The sequence below is a fragment of the Leucopleurus acutus genome, assembly GCF_964270905.1.
Source record: "Leucopleurus acutus genome assembly, chromosome: X".
NCBI lineage: Eukaryota > Metazoa > Chordata > Mammalia > Artiodactyla > Delphinidae > Leucopleurus > Leucopleurus acutus.
In genome coordinates this window covers 7,764,393-7,790,995 of record NC_139148.1, presented here as the reverse complement: position 1 = coordinate 7,790,995, position 26,603 = coordinate 7,764,393, and the positions used below count along the sequence as shown (strand labels likewise).

Below are 26,603 nucleotides of genomic sequence, written 5' to 3'. Positions count from 1 at the left end.
ACCTGGCCCTTTGCAGAAAAGCTTTGTTGACCCCCTGTTCTAGACTCTGATGCTCTGCTGTCCAGTAATGTAGCCACAAGCCGCATGTGGCAGCTGAGTGTTTGAAATGTGGCCGTTGTGAATCAAGATACGGTATATGTATAAAACACACACCAGATGCCAAAGACTTAGTAAAAAGAAAGAAAAAGAATGTACAAGAGCTCATCAGTTTTAAAATATTGATTATGTGTTGAAATAATAATATTTTGGAAATTAAGTCAAATATATTGTTAAAATTAATTTTACCTGTTTCTTTTTAATTTTTTTTTTAAAAATATGACTATTAGAAAATTTTAGATGTGACTCCCGTTTGTGGCTCACATTGTATTTCTAATGACACTGCTGGTTTAGAGCCTGGAATTTGGGGGCTATGTGATCTGTACAAAAGGTTAGAAAGAGGGAAGAGAAAACAAACCCTTGTATTAGCAAATATCTTTCAAAAGCAATACAATCTTCTGTTAATTTGGCTATTCCTCATAAGAAGGAATACTCAAAACTAACAGATTAGGACGTCTATGGAAAAAGTTTTAGTTGAATTCTCCCAGAAGACCCTAACTCAGAATTCGAATTGGGAGGTGATCCCGGAAGCATCTGGAAGGGAGAGGGGAGGCGGAACAGAGAAGGAGAGGAAGCGGAAAGAGGGCATGGTCAGGAGCAGGTGATTGCTGTGGGCATCGGGCTCCTGCCCGTGCGGGCGCTCGGGAGATTTTCTGAGACACGACTCAGAGTGATCCCACCTGGAGGTGGGGAAGCTGGGCAGTTCATCCACCGACTGCCAATAGTTGCTGGATGAGGGCTGCTCCTAGGGGCATCAACCTCCCTCCTCCTCCCCAGCACCCCTCGCCCGCCCTGCCTGGGGCCAGGAAAAGCCCTGGAGCCTAAAGGAACAGGTACTTGCAGCGAAAAGCCACCAGCAAGCTTGAGAACGGTGACTGCCGCAGGCATGGGGTTGGCCCCCCGTAGTGTCTGGTACGGACACCAAACAATGTTTCACCCTACATACAATTCATGATTTCCTCAACAAGCATTTGTATAGTTCCTGGTGTGTTTTCATTTTCTCCTCTGAACTGAACAGTAGCATAAATGGGTGCATTTATTGTTTCTACACATCATGGATGGGAAAACTGAGCCCAAGCGTCATTTGTCCAGGAGAATTCAGCTGGGGTCGTAGCCCCAGGCCCCTCGCTCTACATGTGTGGCCACTCATGCCTGACTCCTTGGACTTCTACAAAGTTCAGCTCCATAAGGAGATGGAAATGTATTGATGTTTTCGAGGTGAGAACAGGAAACTAGAACTTTCTCGGGGAGTACTCTGTAGAATTCCTTAGATATCCATAGGGAAGTAGATACTTATATCCACTTTAGTCCCAAGACTCCGATGCCAAAAAATGTTATCTCTCGTTTGCACAAGGCACGGTCAAAATCAAGGGGTTATAGGACCTGCCGATCACCACACACGAGGTTAGTGATACAGTTAAATTCGAGAAAACTCCACAGAAGTCCCCGTAGTGGAAGCTTATGGATGCATGGTTCATTGAGGACTGGATTTGTTTACCTGCCCATTACCCGGGCTGTCTTGAAAAGTGTTGTCAGTCCCTTTGGTACCTCTTGGAAACAAGTCTCTCGCTCAGCTTCATTTCCCTTTATTATACTTCTAAGTGACTTGGTAATTCTTTGCGGGCTTCAGTAACACTTGTACTATTTAAATTTGAATAACCCCAAAGGATCTAGATAGGTCAATGTGTTTAAACCACAGGCTTTAGTCTGCATATTAGTTGATTAAAAACAGATTTTATACATGATGTATCCTTAATAAAGGGAGGGAAAAGCAAGCAGATGTTTGTAAAGTCTAAATGTGTTAGATTATATTTATTTGAATCTCTTGCTGACTAGCGTAAGAAGTCATACCTATGACAGTTGAACTTTAAACAGTTTCATGATGTATTTCCCTGGTAATTTCCTGCTCTGAAGGGTCAGCCAAAAAGAAAAGTAAAAGGATTCCCTAAGACGAACATACAAAAAGAAGTTGACAAATATACCATCAAGTGGTCACATCTAAGTGAAAGACACTGAGTAATGGAAGGCGTCGAAATTATTCTCTAGTCTCGGACCATCAAGTGGTTGCACTTTGTTTAATTCAAGCAGTAGAAAAACATTTGGCTTTTGTGCTGGTGGTAAAGAGCTTTGAAAGCAAGTTTTTCGTTGATGCAAACGTGAGGTCATTAAGTTGCACCTAAATCACTCTGTCTGGTTCATTCTCTGACTTTTCGTGGTATCCCACCCTTCAGGGGAGAAACGATTCTTTTTCTCCCTTAAAATATTTATATTTGAGACACTTGGAGGGTCTCAAAGTCGAAATGGAAGATTTCCTGTTGCTCTTCCAGTCCAGAGGAAATAATGCCCCAAACCTCCCTCTGAATTCTGAACACATGAGAATTACAGATAAAATATTTTAAAATGGATTTTAAAGAATAATAACCAAGCTTAAACATAAGTGGAAAGTCTCCGAGGATCAGAAATGAAAGGAAATGCAGACATGAGAAGGGGGGAAGAGCGAGGGGGCAGTGGGGACCTGAGGGGAAACGTGGTGGAGTATGTGGCAGCAGAAATTAACACAACATTGTAAATCAACTATACTTCAATAAACTAAATTTCAAAAAATGTTGATGTTCTAAAGGAACAGGGAATAGTTCTAGATTCTTAAGGAGAACAGTGATGTGAAAAATGTAGCATTGAAGGAAATTTGATCTGGCATTGATAGGTTGATAGGCAAAGAACAGAAGTGTGTACAATGAAACGTATTATGAGTAAACGTGTATGATGAGGACTTCTTATCAATGCCTATAAATGACCATAGTGTCATCAATAGCTGGACAGTTCAGACCTTCTTCCCACGGATTGACCTCAGCCTGCCCATAAGATGGTAAATTCTAAAAATCCAACAGTAGTTGATTTGATGTGGGAATATATTCCTTCTATTACTGCCATTTCTGATTCAGGTAAAGGAATTAGAAATCCAATTACCTCTTTTCTCCCTCGTTCACAACCTGGAAATAACCTATGACTAATTATTCAGTGAAATATGCCTGAGTTCGTACAGGAAGCAGGAACAAAAAGAGTGAGATCTGGACATTTTGAAAATAATCTTTTACACTGTGACTTTTCAAAATCCAGTTTAAATCTATAAGTACTTGAAACTGTGTAGATTTCATTGAGATTTCTTTAAAAATGTATCCATTTTCCTGAGTATGAGTGATTTTGTATATACTAAAGTATTAAAAGTATGCAGAATAATATTTTCCTCTCTTTGTTTTGAACAGCAAAACTTAGAGAGTAACCTCACCAACCTTATTAAGAGGAACACGGAACTGGAGACGCTCTTGGCTAAACTCATCCAAACATGTCAACATGTGGAGGTGAGTATCTCTGTGTGCTGTTTTTCATATGAAAACTGCTTGATCACGGTTTTTATACCCTCACCCTTTATATTTCTCCAATGGGAATCTTCTTAAAGTCAGAGTTTTTGCGGAAGCTAGATATCCAACATGGATGAAATCAGAAGGAACTAGAACCTTCGAGAATCTCTCCCCATCCACTGCTTTGCTCTGCCCCCGCCCCTATCACAGCTCTCCCTGATCCAGCTTTCCTTAGCATTCCTAATCTTGTAGATTTGAATCACTCTTACAAAGAAGAGCCCAAAAAAAGCACTATTTAAAAGGTGTTGTATTAGTTTCTGAGGGCTGCTGTAACCAAGCACCACAAACTTGGATGGCATAAAACACAGACATTGATTCTCTTGCCATTCTGAAGGCCGGAAGTCCAAAATCAAGGTGTTGGCAAGGCCTTGCTCGTTCTAAAGGCTCTTGGGGAGCGTCCTTTCACGCCTCTTCCCACCTCCTAGTGGATGCAGGCAATCCTTGGCACTCCTTGGCTTGTGGCTCCATCACTCTCATCTCAGCCTCTGTCGTCACGTGGCCTCCTCCCTGTGTGTCTCTGTGTCTGTGTCCAAATCTCCTTCTTACAAGGACGCCTGTCATTGGATTAGGCTCCACCCTACTCTAGTATGAACTCACTTTAACTTGATTCCATCTGCAAAGACCCCATTTCCAAATAAGGTCATATTTACAGATACCAGGGGTTAGGACTTGGACATGCCTTTTCTTGGGGGGGGATACAATTCATCCCACTACAGGTGTGTATTAAATACACCTTGGTTGTCAGCTATGTTTCCATGAAATTGACCACAACTGCAGCATGTTGGGATTAAGTCAAGAGCGTGCAGGCAGCGCTGACAGCAAGGGCGAGTTGCGGAACCCAGATCTTTCTAACCCTCCGTCTAGAACAGATTCGACTTTGGCAGTGATCTTTCGAGGGAGCATTTGGAGCCTTGCTGATTTAACAACATTGTAAATAATAGTGAACAAGCATAATGTTTTCATTATAGGGTGAAGTGAATAGGTATTATAGAATTAAATGGATGAACAAAAAAATGATCCATGTGCTATATTTCACTTTTATGACGTGATAGCATTTGATGTTTAGGACCATAAGAAAGAATTATTTCTCTTCAGTTAAAAAAAAAAAAGAAAGAAAAGAAAAAATTATCTGTGTTGCATGGCAAAATCTTACAAATGCATTATGGATTAGGTGATTATTTCATTCAGTTTCAGCTAGTTACTTCTTAAAGCATTAGTGTCTGGTTTCTATTATGGCCTTTAGTGATTTCAGAACAACTGTCTCGCTCCTAATGCAATATTAGTATGGCTTGAACTTACAAAAATGCTGTTCATCCTAACATGTAAAATTACATTCTGTAATGTTCAGTAATTTCAAATGATAGATAGATGTGTCATTCACAAAATTTACAAGCAGATTCTATTTTTATTTCAAAAGATTAGGTATTTCGTTGACATACAGGCTTTTAAAATAAAGGTATTACTGAACTGATTGCAGCAGACTTTCAAATAGACACGTACATGCCATTAGAAGTTATTCTAGACAAAGCGTAAAGAATATTCATTCCATTCACTCTTATTATTTCTGTATAAATCCTTTGGAATGGAAAGAAATGTGTGTGGGTGAATAAATTTGGTACTTAGGAGGTTGATTCTAGATAAAAATCAAAGAAAATTATAAGTAGAAAAATAATGATACCAGCAGTACCTATTTTTACGTACTTACGCCCTTATTCATAGTTATTCATATTCTCAAAGTATAATTTTTAAAAATTGAGCATCTAAATCTCATATAATAATCAAATGAGTCTGCCTCGAAATTTATTTAATCTTTGATGAAGGAATAAGCAAGATGATAAAGCTGGCTTAAAGGAGGATTCGTATCAGAGACTGATACGTACAAACATGGGGGTCGGGAGGTAAACGAATGCTAGAGTAAGACAGCTAAATTCAGTGCAAAACTGGTTGGTGACCTAAGGGGCAATAAAATCATTACATTTGAGCAAACTAAGTTGCATACCATCAGTTTTCTCTAAGTTAACATTTAACTTTGCAGAGACTAAGCCCTCATCGATACTAAATAGAAAGTCAAAGTCCGTTACATCCCAGCCTGGAGAGTCAGATGACCCCTTCCTTAGGCTGGTTTCATGGAGTCCGCTCTAGTATGACACCAGAACGACTCAGTCTTCTTTTTTGCCTTATTTCCAAGATGTGGATAATTTAGCTTAACCTGACTTTCTCCTCTTCCTGTTCTGGACACTGCTGATCTCCGAGCTGTGTTCACTAAACACATATTTCTGGGTGAGGGTGTCAACTTTTGTCTGAGGTCAGTTACTTTGGTTTGGTAAGTGGTCGCACTAGTTCATTCCATTAGTGCATGGGGAGTATCCTCCTTGTGTGTGTTGCCCTGTGCTAGGTGGAAAGGACCCTGCCCACACGGAGCTTACTATCTCAACTAAGATGAAAGAGCAATACCAAATAGAAAAATGAATTGCCATGAGAGAGGTTGGGATTATATACTTTGGAATTTCAGAGAAGTGAGAAATTTCTTACAGCTGGGAGAGGTCATACACGGTGTGAGGCTGCCTTCAAGGGTATGTAACATTCGGGCCTGTGGAGACACGGGAGAGGCACTGCTTGCAGGGCAAACCAAGGCATGGGGATGGAAAAATGAAGAGTTGTATGGACACAAAGCCAGGAGTTCATTCTATAGGAATAGAAAGTGTTTGAGGGTGGATAAGTAGGAACTGGCTTTGGAGAGATGAGGGTTCAGTGGACTTTAACATTGCATCTGAGTTTGAACTTTATTTGGTTTCGAAGGTTTAGTGAGGGCTTGAGGAACGCTGTGTAAATTTCACAATTACAATTAGCATCCCTCACTCTTTTCAGGAAATGATATTTTTGGTTATTGGGAAAATAGTATGGATATCTTGATGCAAAACGATCACACATCCAAGGGAAAATGTCCCAGCACTAGTAAGCTCCAAAAAAGGTGGTGGGATTTGTTAGCAAATGACAGCATGACAGTCTTTTAAATCAGTGCAGTGGAAGAGAATTTCCTGGTTCACATCCTAGGTTCCTAGACCTTATTTCTTCCTTTTCCTCTGCCTGAAGGTGTCCTTGTGTTCGGGTATGAGCCTTCCAGGGGAAAATAATCCCTGTGCCAGCTGGAGCTAAAAACACTCAAAGCCCAGAGGCAACTCTCAATTGTTGTAAATGAAATCAATGAATTCCCACCAAATCCTGAGGAAATGCCACATCCTTATAAATCCACACCTCCTTCCTGGGATTCACTTCTGCTTTTCTTTAGAATGAAAAGAGTTTGAAGGTCTCCCACCCCCATCCCCATTGTTTTCATAGCTTGTTTTTAAACAAGCAAGTGAAATAGCTTTTTGATAGTAAGTACCAAATTTTTTTAAAACTAGAGGACAGAGGGTATGAGGCCAAGGCAGTCTAGGACTCAGAGATAGAGGCATTGAAAAGGCAACATCAGGTCAACTCCCACGAAGTGTTTGTGTAATTTGGTGGGATTCTAAAAATTAGTGGGTTTTAGCCAGAGTTCTGTTTTCTGCAAGGGAAGAATGCAATAGAAAATTGCCTTGGGTTGAGTTTGGAGTTAGTTATGTGTGTGTAGAACGAGTCCATGAAAAGTGGTCAGAATTTGGATCAGCTGTAGCACTTCACATTTTTAGATCATATATGGACTATTTCTCTTCATCATCTCGTCTTCCTCCCCATTTTCTTTTTTTTTGTTTGTTTTTTTGCGGTACGCGGGCCTCTCACTGCCGTGGCCTCTCCCGTTGCGGAGCCCAGGCTCCAGACGCGCAGGCTCAGCGGCCACGGCTCACGGGCCCAGCCGCTCCGCGGCATGTGGGATCCTCCCGGACCGGGGCACGAACCCGCGTCCCCTGCATCGGCAGGCGGACTCTCAACCACTGCGCCACCAGGGAAGCCCCCTCCCCATTTTCTTTTAAAAATCAGAGGACCTAGTTTATTAGCTAAGCAAATACTTAGAATCAATGACGGATATCATATTCTCCACACATTCTGAGAATCGAGTTCTTTCACAGGGAATACAATACCCGGATATGCAGTAGATACTCATTTTGGGAATTACAGGTAACCAGTGACTAAACCCACGTTGAGGTGGTAGAGAAAAACTATGAGAGGATGTCTAATTGCCATAGCATTTTGGGGAAGATAAAGGCTCAGCTGACTTCACCGTCCTTGCCCAAGCTCATCCTAGCAGGCCATTCTCTAAGCCAGCATCCCGTCAGAGTCCTGGCTATTTAGCTTTTTAGTCCTTTGGCGTATCTTGCCTTGTTTATACTCACTTTTTTGGTGTCCTTTTGCCGTTGATTTTCACACCAAGTCTTTAAATTATTTTTTTTTCTTTTATTTTAATAAAACAGCTTAAGAAATGGTAAAAACTGATTAGGGAAAACAGATGTGGGTCTATAAAAGAATTTTTCAGCCATTCACCAAACTCTAAAAAGCATTCAAATGTAAACTTTGAAATAAGGAAAAAATGGCTGGGTTAAAAGAAAGATGAACCTTTGCGTTTCAGTTCATTTTGTTGTGTAGTTTTATGTCAGAGCATTCTCTGTCTATGGAAACCTTCACCGTTGCTCCGCCTAGAGCCGCTGGATTAAGACCAGCATCCGAACACCAGAGCTGCTGTTTGTATCTTGTGGACAGGTGTCTGATCTTGGATGACGTGTATCCTGCTAGGGGCCAACTTGAACGTCCAAAGTCGTGATCCACTGTCACTTGCAGATAAGGGTTAGATTCCTACCCCACATGAGCCCTTGTGAGAACGTTCTCAAGGCTTATTTAGAGTCAGATTCTGGAACCACAGCAGACAACCCACAGTCGTTCACGGCTCTTCGTTCAACAGCTCTGGAATAAGGATAAGGTGATACTGCAAATATGGTGGCATTCAGAAACTGGATCATGAGAAGCCACTGTGGTAAAGATTGGTCTCTTTAAGTTTAAGTCTTAGGATTCTCAGGACAAAGGAGAAAAGGAACTCTTGGACTACACAGAACTTCATCTTCTCTGGAGAGGATTTTTTTTTTTTAAATTCAAGTATTGTTGATTTACAATGTTGTGTTCATGTCTGCTGTACAGCAAAGTGATTCGGTTATGCATAGAGATACATTCTTTTCTTTGCCATTATGGTTTATCACAGGATACTGAATATAGTTCTCTGTGCTCTACAGTAGGACCTTGTTGTTTATCCGTCCTAGATATAAAAGCTCACATCTGCTAACCCCAACCTCCCACTCCACCCGTCCCCCAACCCCCTCCCCCTTGGCAACCACCAGTCTGTTCTTTATGTCCGTGATTCTGTTTCATAGATAGGTTCATTTGTGTCGTATTTTAGATTCCACATATAAGTGATATCGTATGGTATTTGTCTTTCTCTTTCTGACTTACTTCACTTAGTAGGATTATCTCTAGTTGCATCCCTGTTGCTGCAAATGGCATTATCTCATTCTTTTTTATGGCCGAGTAGTATTCCCTTGTATATATGTACCACATCTTCTTTATCCGTTCATCTTTTGATGGACATTTAGGTTGTTTCATGTCTTGGCTGTTGTGAATAGTGCCGCTATGGACATAGGGGTGCACGTATCTTTTTGAATTACAGTTTTGTCCGAATATATGCCCAGGAGTGGGATTGCTGGATCATCTGGTAATTCTATTTTCAGTTTTCTGAGGAACCTCCATACTTGCAACAACTTACATTCCCACCGACAGTGTAGGAGGGTTCCCTTTTCTCCACGTCCTCTCCAGCATTTGTTATTTGTAGACTTTTTAATGATGGCCGTTCTGACTGGCGTGAGGTGGTACCTCATTGTAGTTTTTTTTGTTTTGTTTTGTTTTGTTTTTGCAGTACGCGGGCCTCTCACTGTTGGGGCCTCTCCCGTTGCGGAGCACAGGCTCCGGACGCGCAGGCTCAGCGGCCATGGCTCACGGGGCCCAGCCGCTCTGCGGCCTGTGGGATCTTCCCGGACCGGGGCACGAACCCGTGTCCCCTGCATCGGCAGGCGGACTCTTAACCACTGCGCCACCAGGGAAGCCCCTCATTGTAGTTTTGATTTGTGTTTCTCTAATAATTGGCAATGTTGAACATCTTTCCATGTGCCTGTTGGCCATCTGTATGTCTTCTTTGGAGAAATGTCTATTTAAGTCTTCTGCCAACTTTTGGATAGTGTTGTTTGTTTTTTTGTTGTTGTTGAGTTATATGAACTGTTGTATATTTTGGAAATTAAGCCCTTGTTGGTCAAATCATTTGCAAATATTTTCTCCCATTCTGTAGGTTGTCTTTTCGTTTTGTTTGTGGTTTCCTTTGCTGTGCAAAAGCTTGTAAGTTTGATTAGGTCCCATTTGTTTGTGTTTTTATTTCTATTGCCTTGGGAAACTGACCTAAGAAAACATTGGTATAATTTATGTCAGAGAATGTTTCGCCTATGTTTTCTAGGAGTTTTATGGTGTCGTGTCTTATGTTTAAGTCTTTAAGGCATTTTGAGTGTATTTTTGTGTATGGTAAGAGGGTGAGTTCTAACTTCATTGATTCACATGTGGCTGTCCAACTTTCCCAACACCACTTGCTGAAGAGACTGCCTTTTTCCCACTGTATATTCTTGCCTCCTTTGTTGCAGATTAATTGACTGTAGGTGTGTGGGTTTATTTCTGGGTTCTCCGTTCTGTTCCATTGATCCATATGTCTGTTTTTGTGCCAGTACCATGCTGTTTTGATTACTGTAGCTTTGTAGTATTATTGTCTGAAGTCTGGGAGGGTTATGCCTCCTACTTTGTTCTCTTTCTTCAGCATTGCTTTGGCGATTCTGGGTCTTTCGTAGTTCCATATGAATTTTAGGATTATTTTTTCTAGTCCTGTGAAAAAATGTCATGGGTATTTTGATAGGGATCATATTAAATCTGTAGATTGCTTTGGGTAGTATGGCCATTTTAACAATATTCCTCCAGTCCAAGCGCATGGGATATCTTTCCATGTCTTTGAATCATGAGAAGATTCATTTTTGGCTACTGCATGTGTTTAGTGGCTTTGTATCCAGTTTACTCAACCAAGGATGCTAAAATTGACAACCCAAGAAGCAAATTTAGCTTTTCTCAGTGGAGATTAAATTTAACTTGTTTATTAAGGTAGTATGTAACACATACTTGAATGTCTGTGCTCTTGCCGTAAAAAAATTGATTCATAAAGGGCATTGGATCCTGTTTCCTTCTTAGTTATATTCATGAAGAATAATGAGAAGACATCAGTAGAACGTCTTCCAGTATTTTGGAATAAGAGATGAATCTTATGAATGAATGAATATAAGGCTTAGTTACTTTGGTATTACTTTCAGAATAACGTTCCCAAATTTCAGCTTTGAAACTTTTTTTAAACCATGATCCAAACCTTTTATCATCTATAGCCTTTCCAATTTGGATGGAATGAACTACTGTGTCAGATTCAGAATCCTACCGGGTGGTTTGTATTGGAGCGTGATCACGTGTACCTGCCTCTGAAGACAATCCCTCTTACATATTTGAATTCAGCAATGCAGATTTCCAAGGCTAATACTTAGATATGAAATAATCTGCCTTAATGGGGGAGGCCAAATGGTTGAGCGTTAGGAATGGAGAGCGAAGACATGGTTTTACTGACATATCTTAATGTAGTTTCTCCCCATAACACAGGAATTCTTCATCATGTCTCCCCTTACCCTATTCCACACACAACCTTCTTGCCTTGAAATATTTAGATGCTTGACTAGAGCAGCAGAGTTGTTTCTGGTGTGACATAAAGAATAATAAGAATGGGTCATGACAGATTTTTTTAATCACCATCGTAGTTCTAACTCAGCTTTCACTTGAGATGGTGGTCGTTGGATGAATCCAGGTGAGACAGTCAGAGGTGTGAAAGGAATGATCCCAGGTGAGAAGGTGACTGTCAGGTAGAAAACTGAGTCCCATTATTGCTCCTGTGCCTGCCATCCAGAGACAAGTGTGATCCCACCCATCAATCGATCATATGGTTACTGAACCAGCCTCTTTTGTTTCTGGGTCTTAATATCTAGTTTATAAACCAGCTATACTGCAATACATTTTTTTTAAAAAGAAGAAAAAAACCCAGCAAGGTCCTACTGTATAGCACAGGGAACTATATTCAATATCTTGTAATAAACCATAATGGAAAAGAATATGAAAAAGAATATAGATAGACAGATAAAACTGAATTACTTTGCTGTACGCTAGAAACTAACACAACATTGTAAATCAACTATACATCAATAAAAGGTTTAAAAAAATATCTAGTTGAAATTATTTTTCTCGATATAAAATTGCTTTTTGTGATAAGCTGAAATGATCTCTGTATATAAGATTATGAGAAAAACAGGACACATCATCTTTTTACCTTTATTCAACTGACTTCTGTTTTTAATCGCTACATGTCGTAGGGAAAACTGAAAAGCTTTGTTCTAATTTTGAAACTCCCCAGCAAAATAGATGAGGCATGCATATCAAATGTTTGTTAACAAGAGCGCAGTTGTAGCACTGGCTTTTTTTGTTTGGAACAGAAATATGAACATTTAAATTCAGCTATTTAAAAAGCCCGAGGCTACCCCTGCATGTACAAGGCTTTCAGTGAGGACCAGCACAAAGATTTTTACAACCAAGTGAGGTAACTTCCTGGCTTAGGAATTTATGATAGAGCTTTTACTATGCTTTTAAAAGTATTTTCACTAGATATAACAGCAGGTTCATATATATGAGGTGATGAAAACTATCCTAGTAGCCTGATTCTCTGACTTGGCAAGCTTGGCATTAGGCTGTGCTAAGTTCAAGGATACCTTCCATCTATTTACCCAGGTTAGGAAGATGGTGCCTTGTCCATTCTTGCAGGTGGTAGAAAGAGATGGTTACTGTATCGAGTGGGTATAGCTCCACAGCAAGGTGTAGACTGTGGTGTAGGGAAAGCAAAAACGGTAGGCCTTATGCAAGTGTATGTGAGAAACGACAATGACCACTTGACAAACTCCTACTGTAACTTCCTGACTTCAATATCCTAATGGCCCTTTGAGGTAAATGTCACCACAGAAGTATGACTTGAAGCCAGACAGAACAAGAATCGGCCAGTAAAGAAATGGGTTGAATCCAATCAAGTGGAAAAGCAACTGGAGTGGTTCCCCGACCTCCGCTACCCAAACCAGGTGATAGAGTTGAAAGACAACATTCTCATGACCAGAAACATTCCCATCTGCTGGGGAATTGGAAACCCTGTTCCACCCATGATAGCGAGTGCCCAGTGGGTATACATGAGTGGTACCAGCAGAACCAGTGAGCCTTCGGGTCTTGTGCATTATTCTCAAGTCTTTGACTGTTAATCCTTGACCTGGTAACCTCAACTTCTTTGAGAGGACCAGTTTACTTCCTTAAGTAAATGAAGTTCTTTTTTCCCTCCTCCCCTGGAAGTTTGAGAATGATGTTACAACCAAAAAAAAAAAAAAAAAAAAAAAATGAAAACCTAAATAATAGCCGTAGAATCAACATTTGGGGTTACAGTTTAGGACTAAAACATACGTTTGTATTTTAAGGGTTTGTAGCATTAACGAGAATATGACATACTACAGAAATGTGACAGGTTAGCTTTGAGATTCTCATCTGAAACGTCATTTATTTTCGACCTCTGATTTTAACGTGAAAGCATAAAGTCGTTTGTTTCAAGCCAATGTTAGAATGTTCACTAGAACTTGAGTTTCACTACATTTGTAAGTTTTTATTAGATTTCTGAGAGCTACCTAAGGACTTGGGAAGGTTTACCTTGTTAGGGTTTTAATTTTGTCCCGTTAAGCATTTACAGTGGTTGTAAAGTAAATTGCATATGTTACATTTATAAACACAATTTAAAATGTTACAGGAATTTGGTGATAAAGATCTGAACGGTGATTACCTGAGGGGGTGAAAATTGACCGGAAGAGGGGCTTGAGGACACTTTCTGGGGCAATGAAAACATATCTTGATTAAGCTGTTGGTTAGGTTGGTTATCAAAACCCGTTGAATTGTCCCCTAAGATTTATTTATGCATTTCCCTGTATGTAAGCTTTACCTCCGTTCTTAAAATGTGTACTGGAACTGAATCAACTAATATATAGATGGAAGTGACTGTTTAATGGAGTTGAGTCTGTTCAACTTGAGTTAATCAAACATTGATTCAGGGACCCCTGAGAGTGATTATTCTTGGTTTCATAAAATTTCTTGAATTTATGAATAGAATAATGAGATCCATAATTTCAACTTAAAAGCTTAAGGAGAACTGCATAGTGATTTGTTGATATAGGTACAGTCCTTGGGCAAGAATCCTCATGAGCTTTAAGTGCACGTGTATTCCCTCTCCTAGTTGGTTGGACTCCTTGGGAAGCAGGACAGTATGTTTCTTTTCCTTAGAAAATGACCAGAAGGCCACTTGGAATTAAGTGGAGGGAAACACTTTTAAACACCTCCACAGATGTAGTATGGACAGTCAACCTAGGTCTGAAGATGGTGACGTTTTCGATATCAGACTCTCATGATACACACACACACACACTCACACTCTCACTCACACTGCAGCCTCAAAATCAGCAGCTGACAGACATCTGAATTCTGTGGTCTTTCCTCTTCTCTTTCAAACCAGATTAGATTCACTTGTCGTGTCCTTTTGGCAAAGCCCATCTTGAACAGCAGCAGTGCTCTCCAGTTTCCCTCCCATCTCCCCTTCTCCTCACTTCATAACTTTGAGTGCCACCACAGTTTCAGAAGAGAACCCTAGGAAAGTAAGTAAGCCTGGCTAGCTTCAAAGAGAGATGGTGCAGACCCACTCGGTGAAAGATGCAAAGGGAGTCAGTTAGAAGAACGTGAGGCCTAGGAAAGGCCACACCCCCAACCCCGCCAGAGCGAAGCCTCCCAGTTCACTGTTCAGTCGAGATACAATGGGAGCCTCATATATAATTTCAAATTTCCGAGTAAACACAGTTTTTAATAAGTAAAACCAAATAGTGAAAATTAATTGTACTAGACAATGTATTGGACCTGATATATTCAAAACATCATTTCAACACGTGGTCAGCACAAGAGTGATTGACGTACGTGTTTCATCCTCACGGCACATCTCGGTTCACACTAGCCACATGTCAAGTGCTCAGAAACTGCAAGTGGCTAGTGGCTGTCATACTGGACCCCACGGTGCTACAACTTCTGCAGCCCATGGTTTAGCCGTTCATTATGTGTGCACTTGGCATGTTTGCTAATTGTTTTCTAGTGCAGTCATTTTCTCGAAAAGGCAAAGTTCCCTTTCTAGTGTGGTAGGCGCTCAACAAGTCCATAGGATTGCTTCGTGTATTATCACTTGTACAACGGTAACATCCTTATTCAGGGAGGGATAAGGGCATGCGCATTTCCTCTTACTTTGGTTCCTTAGCTACTAAGACTATTGCAAAGATCTCTGGAGACCAGTAGCTTTCGCCACGTGTACTCTAAAACTCAGAGCTAAGAAGCAGGGACTGCATCAAAAGTTGAATTTGCTGCAGAATCAGAAGAATCACTGCATTAAGATCTGTGTGGTTCCCAGTTTTATAAATAGAGTTTGCAAGGGGAGAGCGTCAGCTTGTTTATTTTTGGTGCACAATGTTCCTTCTTCTAGCGTGTCATCTGGAAATGATGATGGCAAAGAGATGATCTCCTAGAGGAAGGTGATTTCTTTTGTATCTCTGACATAGCCTCTATCTAACCTTAACGAAACAATGGCTGCCTCAGTGAACAATGGAAACGAATGCCCGTAGACGGTGAGTGCACACACGTGCTAACCTGGAGTCGGGCCCTGACTACTTCAACAAAGGGTTGCTTTAATTTTTGCAGAATAAAGTACTTTTTTCCTTCTGTTTTTCATGACATGGCCTTAAAGAATTCCTCATATTTGTGGTCTCAAAAAAATGAGAGCTATGCTTATGAGGCCTGCCTTTAAGTGTTCTATTAAACAATAAGAGGGCTTTGTTCTTGGTAATAAAATTAAAGAAAGCAGCGGTCCCATTACCTGGCAGGATGCCACCTCCTTGCCACCCCCTGATCCCGACAAACATAAACAGAGCCTTCTGTTGCCCAGGTAGGAAGGTGAGAAGGCAACAGCTGTCAGGTTTGTGTATAGAGAAATACAGCTGACCTTTCAGTTAATGGGTTGGGCGGGGAGAGGGAGAGAGGAGCAGTTCTTCATGGGATCCCTAACTCAAGTGTTTACCATTCAGTTTTGCCGCAGAAGATTACATATTGAGCCTTAAAGCTGTAAAGCCAGGAATAATTTCACAGTGAGTTGAAATGACGGAAAAGTGACGGGTCTCTAGATAAAGAAATAGATGTATTTTAGTCTGACTCATTAGATTTCATGCGTTTTGTTTTCCAGGCAACTTTGTTGCTGGAATTTAGACCCATTGCTCGGATTTAGACCCGTTCACGGTCCGTTGCAAATGGAAGTTTGTAGGTGGATTGTGGCCCCCAGGTTAGGACTGACCAAGGTTAGGCTAGAAAGTGCTGTCGGATGCAAACTCTGTTTAGCTCTGCAAGTAGTCCTAAGTGAGTCACTGGAGCTACATATAGGACAGACTGGACGACTGTGACACCAGTGTCCTCTGACCTCTATGACAGCTCTTCTTTGAGGAACATCCAGCTAGCAGTCACTCCTTTCTAACTGTCAGTGCCAGGCCCGTAATGTACTCACCAGTCCCGTGTCCGCGGGCCTGAGAGCTTCCAGCTGCAAGAGGCTGAGACTCTGCCTGGGGGCTTTTCCCACCCCCACCCCAGTTAATTCCAGAGAGGAGTTCATGCCCACCCACCCCCCAACAGGCTTCAACCAGCCACTGATGGGAGATAGTAGATAAATACCCTTCTCCTTCCCCATCAGCTGGAAACAGCATTCTGCACCGTTTCCCAGAGTTACCCATTGGGATTCATCTCCGTTTGACCACAGTGGCCTTGGTGAAATCACACTTAACTGGCTGCATACGTTTCCTCCTATCTCGCTTCCCCACACCCCTACTGGTATTTCCTGGTGACAACTAGTACTTCATCCTAGTCGCATGCTCCGCTCCAAGGGGAACAGAGCCGCAGACCTCCTCTCAAACGGAATGATAGCACCCAATCCACGTTCCCCGTTGTGACCGTAGCTCAGTTGTTCGTTTTCTCTAAACTGTCCCTTTCACTGTATTTGAATAAATATGAATATTAAACACTGGGCATCAAAAATATTTAGAACTCAACCTCCCAGCTTCTGCTGGTATTCTAGAGTGACACCAACCAGGCAAGATGGGTCGCAGTTAGTGCTTGTGGATATATCAGAAAGCCAGAACAGAGCTTGGCATTTTCCAGGTATACTTCCAAGTGCAAGTCTAATCAGTGACATAATCAAGTCTACCTCCCTCACGGTCGGGAAGACCAAAGAGCCGGCCTCCAACCCCTGTTCTCCGTAACTCTGCAGGAGAGCAGGTGGCATCCACCCTTGAGTAACTCGAGCCTGAATACAAGTCCAACTTTGTATTTTTCCAGTCCGTTGCTATTCAGGAATCATGGCACAGCAGCTAAAAAGAATGCCACTTAATGAGAAATGACATGTAAGATTGAAAATGAGTAATGGAAGGTCGTGGGATAAAAGCTTCCTCTTTCCATCAGAAATGACTTCCCTTCCCTGAAACATATCACCTCCATCCTCCCCGGCATTCAAGCATCCTCTTCCAGAAGTTACTTTTCAGCTCTGACCACAACGTCTAAAAGGAGATTTTTGCCAAATACATTGGTTCAGAATCACTTCATAGAAAGTAGCACTCTCCAGAAACTTTATGAAAAGACTCGATAGAGACAACTGCCCATGACAGATTAACAGGTTTGTTTTTTTTTTTTTTTCCATTCTGTGTGCCCAACCCAAACGGAAGGGTGTAGAGCGCTTGTGTTCTAAAGTGTGTAATTAATAAGAGAAAGGAAGGGAGGAGTTTATTGTTTTTGAATGAATTATGAGCAACACCTTCCATTCTGCTTCTTCATTTTGGAACGGCTTTGAACAGGGTTACCATTAAACACAAAAAGGGAAGTCAGTGGCATTCATGCCAAGAATGTAAGACTGAAGTTACTTGAGTGTAGTCCGAGAAACGCCTCAGGGGAAGAGCGGCATTTGGTATAACTGGGACAGAAGTCGGCAGGACATGGCGGGCAAAGTAAAAACCATACTGCAAGTATGTTTTCACTTTCAAATTGAAATCCTATGGATTCAGTCTTTGGATCTGTTCATGCCCTGAAGGAAGGACACTATTATTTATCAAGCACCTATTAAGTGCCACAGAGTTTACAGATATTTTCATTGAAAGTATGCAAATGAGAAAACATTCTCACAGAAATTCAACACATTTTTCACACCTGCAGCTCTTTCACGCCAAAGCCCAAAGGCTGCAGACTCCATAGACTCCTTTCCTCTGTGCTAGAGGTTGGCAAACTATGCCCCTAGGGCCAAATCTGATTTGTCACCTGTGTTTGTAAGTAAACTTTTATTGGGACACGGCCACACCCATTTGGTTACGTATCATCAGTGGCTGCTTGCATATGACAACGGGGGCACCGAGTAGTTACAGCAGACACCTTCTGGTCCACAGAGCTCCAATATTTACGGTCTAGCCCTCTACAGCAAAGTTTCCCAACGCTTACTCCAGATCGTGGAAGACTCATCTCCAACCCTCACCTCCCGTTGCATCAAGAAGAATAAGAAATACATTCGGGATTTGAAAGTAACCCGAAAATTCCGGAATCGGTCCTCCTGTTATAGCTTCCAAAGCTATTGTTTTGGTGAAAGATGATGAAGGATACAAGTTTTGATTCATGCTAGAAAGTCCCCAGGTAGTTGGCACAGGCCACATGGTCCTAGAACATAAAGTGTTGATTGTACATGGACATTCCAGATACACAGAGCTTCTTAACCACAGTGGTAGTTAACATTTATTGAGTAATTATAACATGCCGAGCATTTCTCAGTGGCTTTCCATGTACTCATTCATTTCGTTTTCACCACAGTCCACCCCCGGGGTTTCTACCACGACACTGGTGACATTTGAGGCTTGGATAATTCTCTTTTCTAGTGGGGGCTGCCCTGAGCATCGTAGGATGTGTAATTAGCAGCAACTCTCACCTCTACCCTCTAGATGCCAGTAGCACTCACACACCCTCTCCCCTGCCCCCAGTTTTGACAACGGAAAATGTCTCCAGACATTGCCATTGTCCCCTGGGGGAACATCTGGTCAACCAGGTAGAAGTTGGTATTTTCTACATTATGCAGATGAGGAACTTGAGAAATGGATAGTTGAAGCAAGTGGCCGAGAACATACAACTAGTAAGGAAGCAAGACCTGGTGTTCGATCCCGGGAAGACTTCCTCAGGACCCTGAGATCTGAACTCCTGCCTCCTCTAGCCCTTGTTCGCTCTAAATCATTTCACCTCGGGACTTCCCTGGTGGCGCAGTGGTTAAGAATCTGCTGCCAACGAGGGGGACACGGGTTGGAGCCCTGGTCCGGGAAGATCCCACGTGTGGCAGAGCAACTAAGCCCGTGCGCCACAACTACTGAGCCCTCGTGCCACAACTGCTGAAGTGCACGAGCCCCAACTACTGAAGCCCGCGCGCCTAGAGCCCATGCTCTGCAACAAGAGAAGCCACCGCAATGAGAAGTCTGCGCACCGCGACGAAGAGGAGCACCCTCTCGCCACAACTGGAGAGTCTGAGCGCATCGAAGACCCAACACAGCCAAAAACAGATAAATAAAATACATAAATTTAAACAACTAATTCACCTCGTTAGACGATTTTGCTTTACTGCAGAATGACCAACATCAACAACATCTTGGATGGTCATGTTGCGTGTGCTACTCTTGGGAGAAAAATTCTTTTGTGGTGACGTTTCCAAGTTTTAGGCATTAGCGGTGGCGGGCGTTCTTGCTGGACAGTTTTAATGTATCGTTACCATTATGTTTCATTTATAGGAAGGCTTTTATTGCTTAGCTCACCACAGTGTGTTGCTGTTTTTGTTTTGTTTTTTTTTGCGGTACAAGGGCCTCTCACTGTTGTGGCCTCTCCCGTTGCGGAGCACAGGCTCCGGACGCGCAGGCTCAGCGGCCATGGCTCACGGGCCCAGCCGCTCCGCGGCATGTGGGATCTTCCCGGACCCGGGCACGAACCCGTGTCCCCTGCATAGGGCAGGCGGACTCTCAACCACTGCGCCACCAGGGGAGCCCTGTTGCTGTTTTTAATGGCATCTCGATTCGTTATCCAGCGTTCAAGCTTCATAATTTTAGAAGCCTCAAGAAAAGAGGATTTATCATGAGGTTCCTGGGAGCTTTTTTTTTGATCCCATAGTGGAAATAAAACAAAATCCCATCCGGACGGTTAATCGATATGTATAGTTGGTCTCCTCTGGGCCAAATCGTTTTCCACCACGTCACTCTACAGTAAAGGCTGGATTACATGTGGCTTCTATCCATGCCATCACTACTTCTCACCGAAAGCACTTGATGAAGGAATTCCATTATTTTTTTTTTTTGAAAAGCCCTTCTTGGACTTTTTTCTTTCTTTCTTTCTTGGACTTTTAAAAGTCTTAGTGAAAAGTGTTCAATATTAAGTTAACATGCTAAACGTTATATTTTAAAAGGTTATCCTGTACTCTAGTTTCTCCTCCAAAGACAGGGACCCTGGGAGCGTGGCCAATTTTTCCTCTCTCTCATCTCCTTCAGCTCGGTCCACAAATATTTGACTTCGGTGTGAGAGAATTTTAGGGTGAAGATTACATATGAACATATTATTGATAGATGAATTACAGTAATACAGTCTGCTTTTTCCTCAGCTCTCCTTGGCTCAGTTCTATATACAAACTCAAATATTAGAATCCCTTTCATTGTTCCTTCTGGCGGCTCTAACTTCTGCCCCAGGATCTGGAATGTTCATTACAGCTGCCTTGGACAGTAAAACCCAAAGCACCCTCAGATCCTCACGTTTTTCTTTGCACCTGGTCAGCCGTCTGCAGTGGGACGCAGAGCCTGCTTGCGCACAGATTTCCCGGTACCCTCGTCTTCCTGGCCACATCATCAGCTCATCTGCCGCTCAGTGGTGCTTCAGTTGCTCCAGCCCTGGGCACATGGGAATTCACTCCTCCGGTGTTTTTCTTTTCGAACGAGACAGGATTGTTAGGGACACTGTGACATATAACAGTGTGAAATAATAGTGTTATGAAGATACAATAACACCAATCCCTTTAAGTTTGGATGCAGACTCAAAATTCCATATTCTTAGTAATAGAGAAAAGTACTATTGAGTTTAAACCATAGCAGCAATATCAACATAGCAAACCATAAAGGGCTTTTTAAAAATTTATTTTATTGAAGTATAGTTGACTTACAATGTCGTGTTAATTTCTGCTACACAGCAAAGTAATTCAGTTATACATATCTGTACATTCTTGTTCATATTCTTTTCCATTATGGTTTATCACAGGATATTGAATGTAGTCCCCTGTGCTATACAGTAGGACCTTGTTGTTTATCCATTCTATGTATACTAGTTTGCGTCTGCTAACCGCAAACTCCCAATCCGTCCCTCCCCCTTGGTGACCACAAACCTGTTCTCTAGGTCTGTGAGTCTGTTTCTGTTTTGTAGATAAGTTCGTTTGTGTCATATTTTAGATTCCACATATAAGTGACATCATATGGTATTTGTCTTTCTCTTTCTTATTTAACTTAATATGATCATCTCTAGGTCCATCCATGTTGCTGCAAACGGCATCATTTCATTCTTTTTTATGGCTGAGTAATATTCCATTATATGTATATACCACATCTTCTTTTTTTAGAAGATTTATTTTATTCTTGGCCGCCTCGGGTCTTAGTTGTGGCACGCAGGATCTTTGTAGAGGCATGCAGGATCTTCATCGTGGCGTGTGGTTTTCTCTTCTCTAGTTGTGGCGCGCAGGCTCCAGGGCACGTGGGCTCTGTAGTTGTGGCACGCAGACTCTAGTTGAGGTGCACAGGCTCAGTAGTTGTGGCACGCGGGCTTAGTTGCCCCGCGGCATGTGGGATCTTAGTTCCCCGACCAGGGATCGAACCCGCGTCCCCTGCATTGCAAAGTGGATTCTTTACCACTGGACCACCAGGGAAGTCCCTATACCACATCTTCTTTATCCATGCATCTGTTGATGGACATTTAGGTTGTTTCCATGTATTGGCTATTATAAATACTGCTGCTGTGAACATAGGGGGTGCAGGTACCTTTTTGAATTATAGCTCTGTCTGGATATACGCCCAGGAGTGGGATTGCTGGATAATATGGCAACTCTATTTTTAGTTTTTTAAGGAACCTCCATACTGTTCTCCACAGCGGCTGCACCAAGTTACATTCCCACCAACAGTGTAGGAGGGCTCCCTTTTCTCCACACCCTCTCCAGCATTTCTTATTTGTTGATTTTTTTTAATGATGGCCACTCTGACTGGTGTGAGGTGGTATCTCCTTGTAGTTTCGATTTGCATTTCTCTAATGATTAGCAATGTTGAGCTTCCAAAAAAGTTTTGACTTTTCTCAAGGTCACCGTCATTTGAATCATGGTACGGCTTTGCTTTTGCCTGGAGGACCAATTCTAGGCAAATTTGTAAAGTAGACATTTGTCTTTTAAACCCCCAATCTCGTTGGTAGTGACTTCAGGGGATCAAGGGTTAGAGTCTTAAACCAAAGGGGTACAATATCAAGAGTACACTAACGGTGGGCCAGCGTGGTAGGGGGCTCTCCTGGGCTGCACAGGTTGGCGGGGGGCACCAGTCTCGTGCTTTCGAAGTGAATGGTGGGGACTTCCCTGGCGGTTCAGTGGTCAAGACTTTGCCCTCCAATGCAGGGGGTGCAGGTTCGATATCTGGTCAGGGAGCTAAGATCCCACGTGCTTCGTGGCCAAAAAACCAAAACATAAAACCGAGGCAATATTGTAACAAGTTCAGTAAAGACTTTAAAAATGGTCCACATCAAAAAAAAAAAAAAAATCTTAAAAAAACCCCAAAGTGAATGGTGGTCTGTGGAATTGTGCAATGCCAGCACCCTTCTTTGCTCAACACCCTGAAATAAAGTTTCCTTTCCCTAGCACATCGGGGTCATCCTCTCCTAAGCTTACTTCATTGTTTGCATTGGGTATGAATAGGAAGTGATCTAACAAGTCAGCATATCCTTTTCACAAGAGGAATTTAAAGGTTTTACTCGGAAAATCTAGAGGTTTTTAACGTGCATATTAGTCCAATTCCACCTGTGCGAAGTGGCCAGATATTTTTCTCCATTGATATTTCCTTATAAGAGTTCCATAAAATATTTCTAAAGATGTGAAGGCCACACATATCTGAAATCTGATGGCATTATACCCTGCACTGAACATCTCAGTGGAATATAAGTCAAATTAAAAGAGCAGGGACTTCCCTGGTGTCACAGTGGTTAAGAATCTGCCTGCCAATGCAGGGGACACGGGTTCGAGCCCTGGTCCAGGAAGATCCCACATGCCGCGGAGCAACTACGCCCGTGCGCCACAACTACCGAGCCTGCACTCTAGAGCCCGCGAGCCACAACTACTGAGCCCGTGTGGCACAACTACTGAAGCCCACGTGCCTAGAGTCCGTGCTCCGCCACCAGAGAAGCCACCGCAATGAGAAGCCCGCACGCTGCAATGAGAGGAAGCCCACCCACAGCAGCAAAGACCCAACGCAGCCCAAAATAAATAAATATATTTGTTTTAAAAATTAAAAGAGCAAGTTTTTAGAAATACTTAGAAACTTTACAGACTTCTAAGGAACATTTCACAGACACGTAGTCCAATTTTTTAGTGTGTGGATGTAATTAAATCCCTTTAATGTTTATATACATATGACAAGACCAAAATAATAAATTGTCCATTTCACGCCACCCTTTCTGTGAAATACTGTTAACACTATTACACCATAAAATGTAGCGGGGGGCACTTTTTACTGGGCCTGGCTAACCAAGTGCTCTGGAGAAAATAGCCAACCCATTTACGTGATCATTAACTAATCTGGGGAATGTGTACATGTAAGTGCATTTCTAAAAAAGGCAGATAAACTGTGCGCCCAGTGGCAACTTACACGGGACTGTGGCTGATTCTCGGTGGCTGATACGAGCATGAATGTGGCCGGTGGCCCTGTGCTGAATTAGCTCTCAGGGCTACTACTAGGGTGAGACAGGGGCAATGGCCTCACTTCATTATTCAACTTGCCAGTTTCTCTTTCGCTGGGCTGTAATGGATCAGAAAGTCAGAGTCTCTCAAAAGAGAAGCTGCAAAATTACGCTAGGAATAGGAGACAGTGGGTTAGCAACCCCCTACAAGCAAGACTCTCTTCTTCTGTAGCTTACAAATTTCCCTTCCCATTTTACCCTTCCTGCCCCCCAAAAAGTTAGTTTAGGACAACTGTGGACACCCTAGATAGAAGATAAATAAACACAGTCCATTCTCGAAATGCACACTAGTTACACTCCATGAAGACACCAGGAACACTGGCTAATCATGAACCATTGCTTGTCAGGGAAATACACACACACACACACACACACACACACACACACACACACACACACACAGATTATAATCTTAAATCCTAAAAATAAGTCATCCTGGTTGATGGTATTTTCTTTATTTTATAAACAAGAAAAGGAGGTTTCGAAGTGTGAAGTGATTTGGCCGAGGTCGCCCCACTAACAGATGCTAGAGCGGGGACTCAGACCCAGTCTAACTGGCTGCAGAGCCGGCGCTTCCTGCTTAGTGCTACGGCACTTCTGTTGTCCCCATCCTATGGTCCTACGAGAGCTGCAACAAGAAGGCTGAACGTGTCTTGTTCAACCGCAGCTGGGTGCTGGCTCATTTTTTTCACGCTCTGAGCCTGTCTGCAAATGGATGGGAAAAGGCCCCAAGTATTGACGTGGAGGTCGGAAACGAATTTTTAAATGTTTGCAAGGAGGTCTGTTAAATCCATCATACTCCGATGAAGATGTTTAAAAAAATAAAATAAAAAGACATTGCTAAATACAAAAACAAAAAAAGCAGCATCAGGAGTGCCTGCAGACAGCCTTTCCATATCTTTTGACTGGTTCCTTTTCATCCCTCGAGAGACTTGTCAGAGAATTCTTGTCTGATCATGACCACTATTAAAAAAGACCCTCGGGCCTCCCTGGTGGCGCAGTGGTTGAGAGTCCGCCTGCCGATGCAGGGGACACGGGTTCGTGCCCCGGTCCGGGAAGATCCCACATGCCGCGGGGCGGCTGGGCCCGTGAGCCGTGGCCACTGAGCCTGCGCGTCCGGAGCCTGTGCTCCGCAACGGGAGAGGCCACAGCAGTGAGAGGCCCGCGTACCGCAAAAAAAAAAAAAAAGACCCTCCTCTCAGCCGTGTTCGATCACATTACCCTCTGTGATTTCCTTTACACACGTCACGATCTGAAATTTTTATTTATTTCTCGGCTTGTTCAGCCTGTTGCCCTTCGCTTACATGTAAACTCGGTGATAATGGGAACTTTGTCTCTCTTGGGTCACAGTGTATGCCCAGCACTTGGAATGCTGGCTCATACACTGTGGGAACCCAGTTGCTTGCTGTTATTTGAATGAATAAGTGAATGGGTCAACAGTGGTATGTAGCTCTTTCACAGTGAACACTGCAAGTGTATTCTGAGAGCAGTCATGGCTTGAGCTTGTGTGACATCGGCTATGGTACTTCCAGTCTCCGAAAAGGTGTTCGTTAGGGCCTTAAAAAAGATAGGGTGAGGGCTTCCCTGGTGGCGCAGTGGTTGGGCGTCCGCCTGCCGATGCAGGGGACACGGGTTCGTGCCCTGGTCCGGGGGGATCCCACATGCCGCGGAGCGGCTGGGCCCGTGAGCCATGGCCGCTGGGCCTGTGCGTCCGGAGCCTGTGCTCTGCAATGGGAGAGGCCACAACAGTGAGAGGCCCGCATACCAGAAAAAAAAAAAAAAAAAAAAAAAAAGATAGGGTGATAACTCCGGAAAGAAGAAGTTAAGTTCTGAAAGAATTGGGATTAGATCTCACTTTAGAAGAATTTAATTTAGAGTATTTTGCAAAGAGAGAAAGTTAGTACTAAAGACTAGGAGACAACGGTGGGTAGGATGACGCATTTCGCGGCAAGAAAGGAAGCTGTAGGGACTTCCCTGGTGGTCCAGTGGTTAGGACTCGGTGCTGTCACTGCCGAGGGCCCGGGTTCGATCCCTGGTCGGGGAACTAAGATCCCACAAGCCGCATGGCACGGCCAAAAAAGAAAACAAAGGAAGCTGTAACTCTAGATGTAGAGAAGATACATGGTGAGCACGTGGCTGAGGCCATCACAGAGATGAGGTGAGAGTGACCGAATCTCTCCTCACGAGGGGCTGATGTGATATTTACTCATGAGTGCAAAGAAGGTGAGAAAAAAAGTAGCAGGGAGGAGGCTGAAATGGGAAGAGGGCTCAGTTTTAAGCTATATTTTGTCCTGCGATGTGAAGGGCTCTATAGGATAAGCACCCTGTTTCCATGTGGTCCAGAGGTGGTATACAGCAGTTGCTACCACTGGCCAGCATTCCTAATTCTCTCCACCCCCCTTGTCTTTAGGTTAAGGACCAAGAAGGAGACTTATGACACAAAGGTAGAAGTGTAGGTCTGTAAAAGAAGGTTTGGCGGTTGTTTCTTGAATCCTTGGATTGGCCCTACTCAAAGCACTTGCATCAGCCTTCGTGGTTTCTGAATCAAAAGATGTGAATCAGAAATACAAGCTAAAATCATAACCAGGAGCTGCCAGCTTCCAAACCAAAGCTGGGAACTGGAAACGCCTGAACACACTGCAAGTAACCAATAAACCCTGCCATATTTTAATTAATAGCCCGTATAAGAAATGAAGTCCAATGAAATCATTAACTTTTTTTTTTTTTAAGTGACACATGAAACAGCACAACCGTGGAAAACTTCTTTGTACTGAAAGGAGTTTAGAAATACAGGATAGCATTCAACTCATTTTATTGTACCTTTCGGAA

The 26,603-nt window shown here is 42.7% G+C and overlaps 1 protein-coding gene across 2 annotated transcripts in view; it reads left to right on the top strand.

Moving 5' to 3' along the window:
• Positions 1-26,603, top strand: part of MID1 (midline 1) — a 177,470-nt gene that overhangs the window by 88,659 nt on the left and 62,208 nt on the right. For both annotated transcript variants that reach the window (XM_082865238.1, XM_082865239.1), the window contains one exon: positions 3,360-3,455. In XM_082865238.1, coding sequence (XP_082721364.1) covers positions 3,360-3,455 — 96 coding nt within the window. The remainder of the gene's footprint in view (positions 1-3,359; positions 3,456-26,603) is intronic.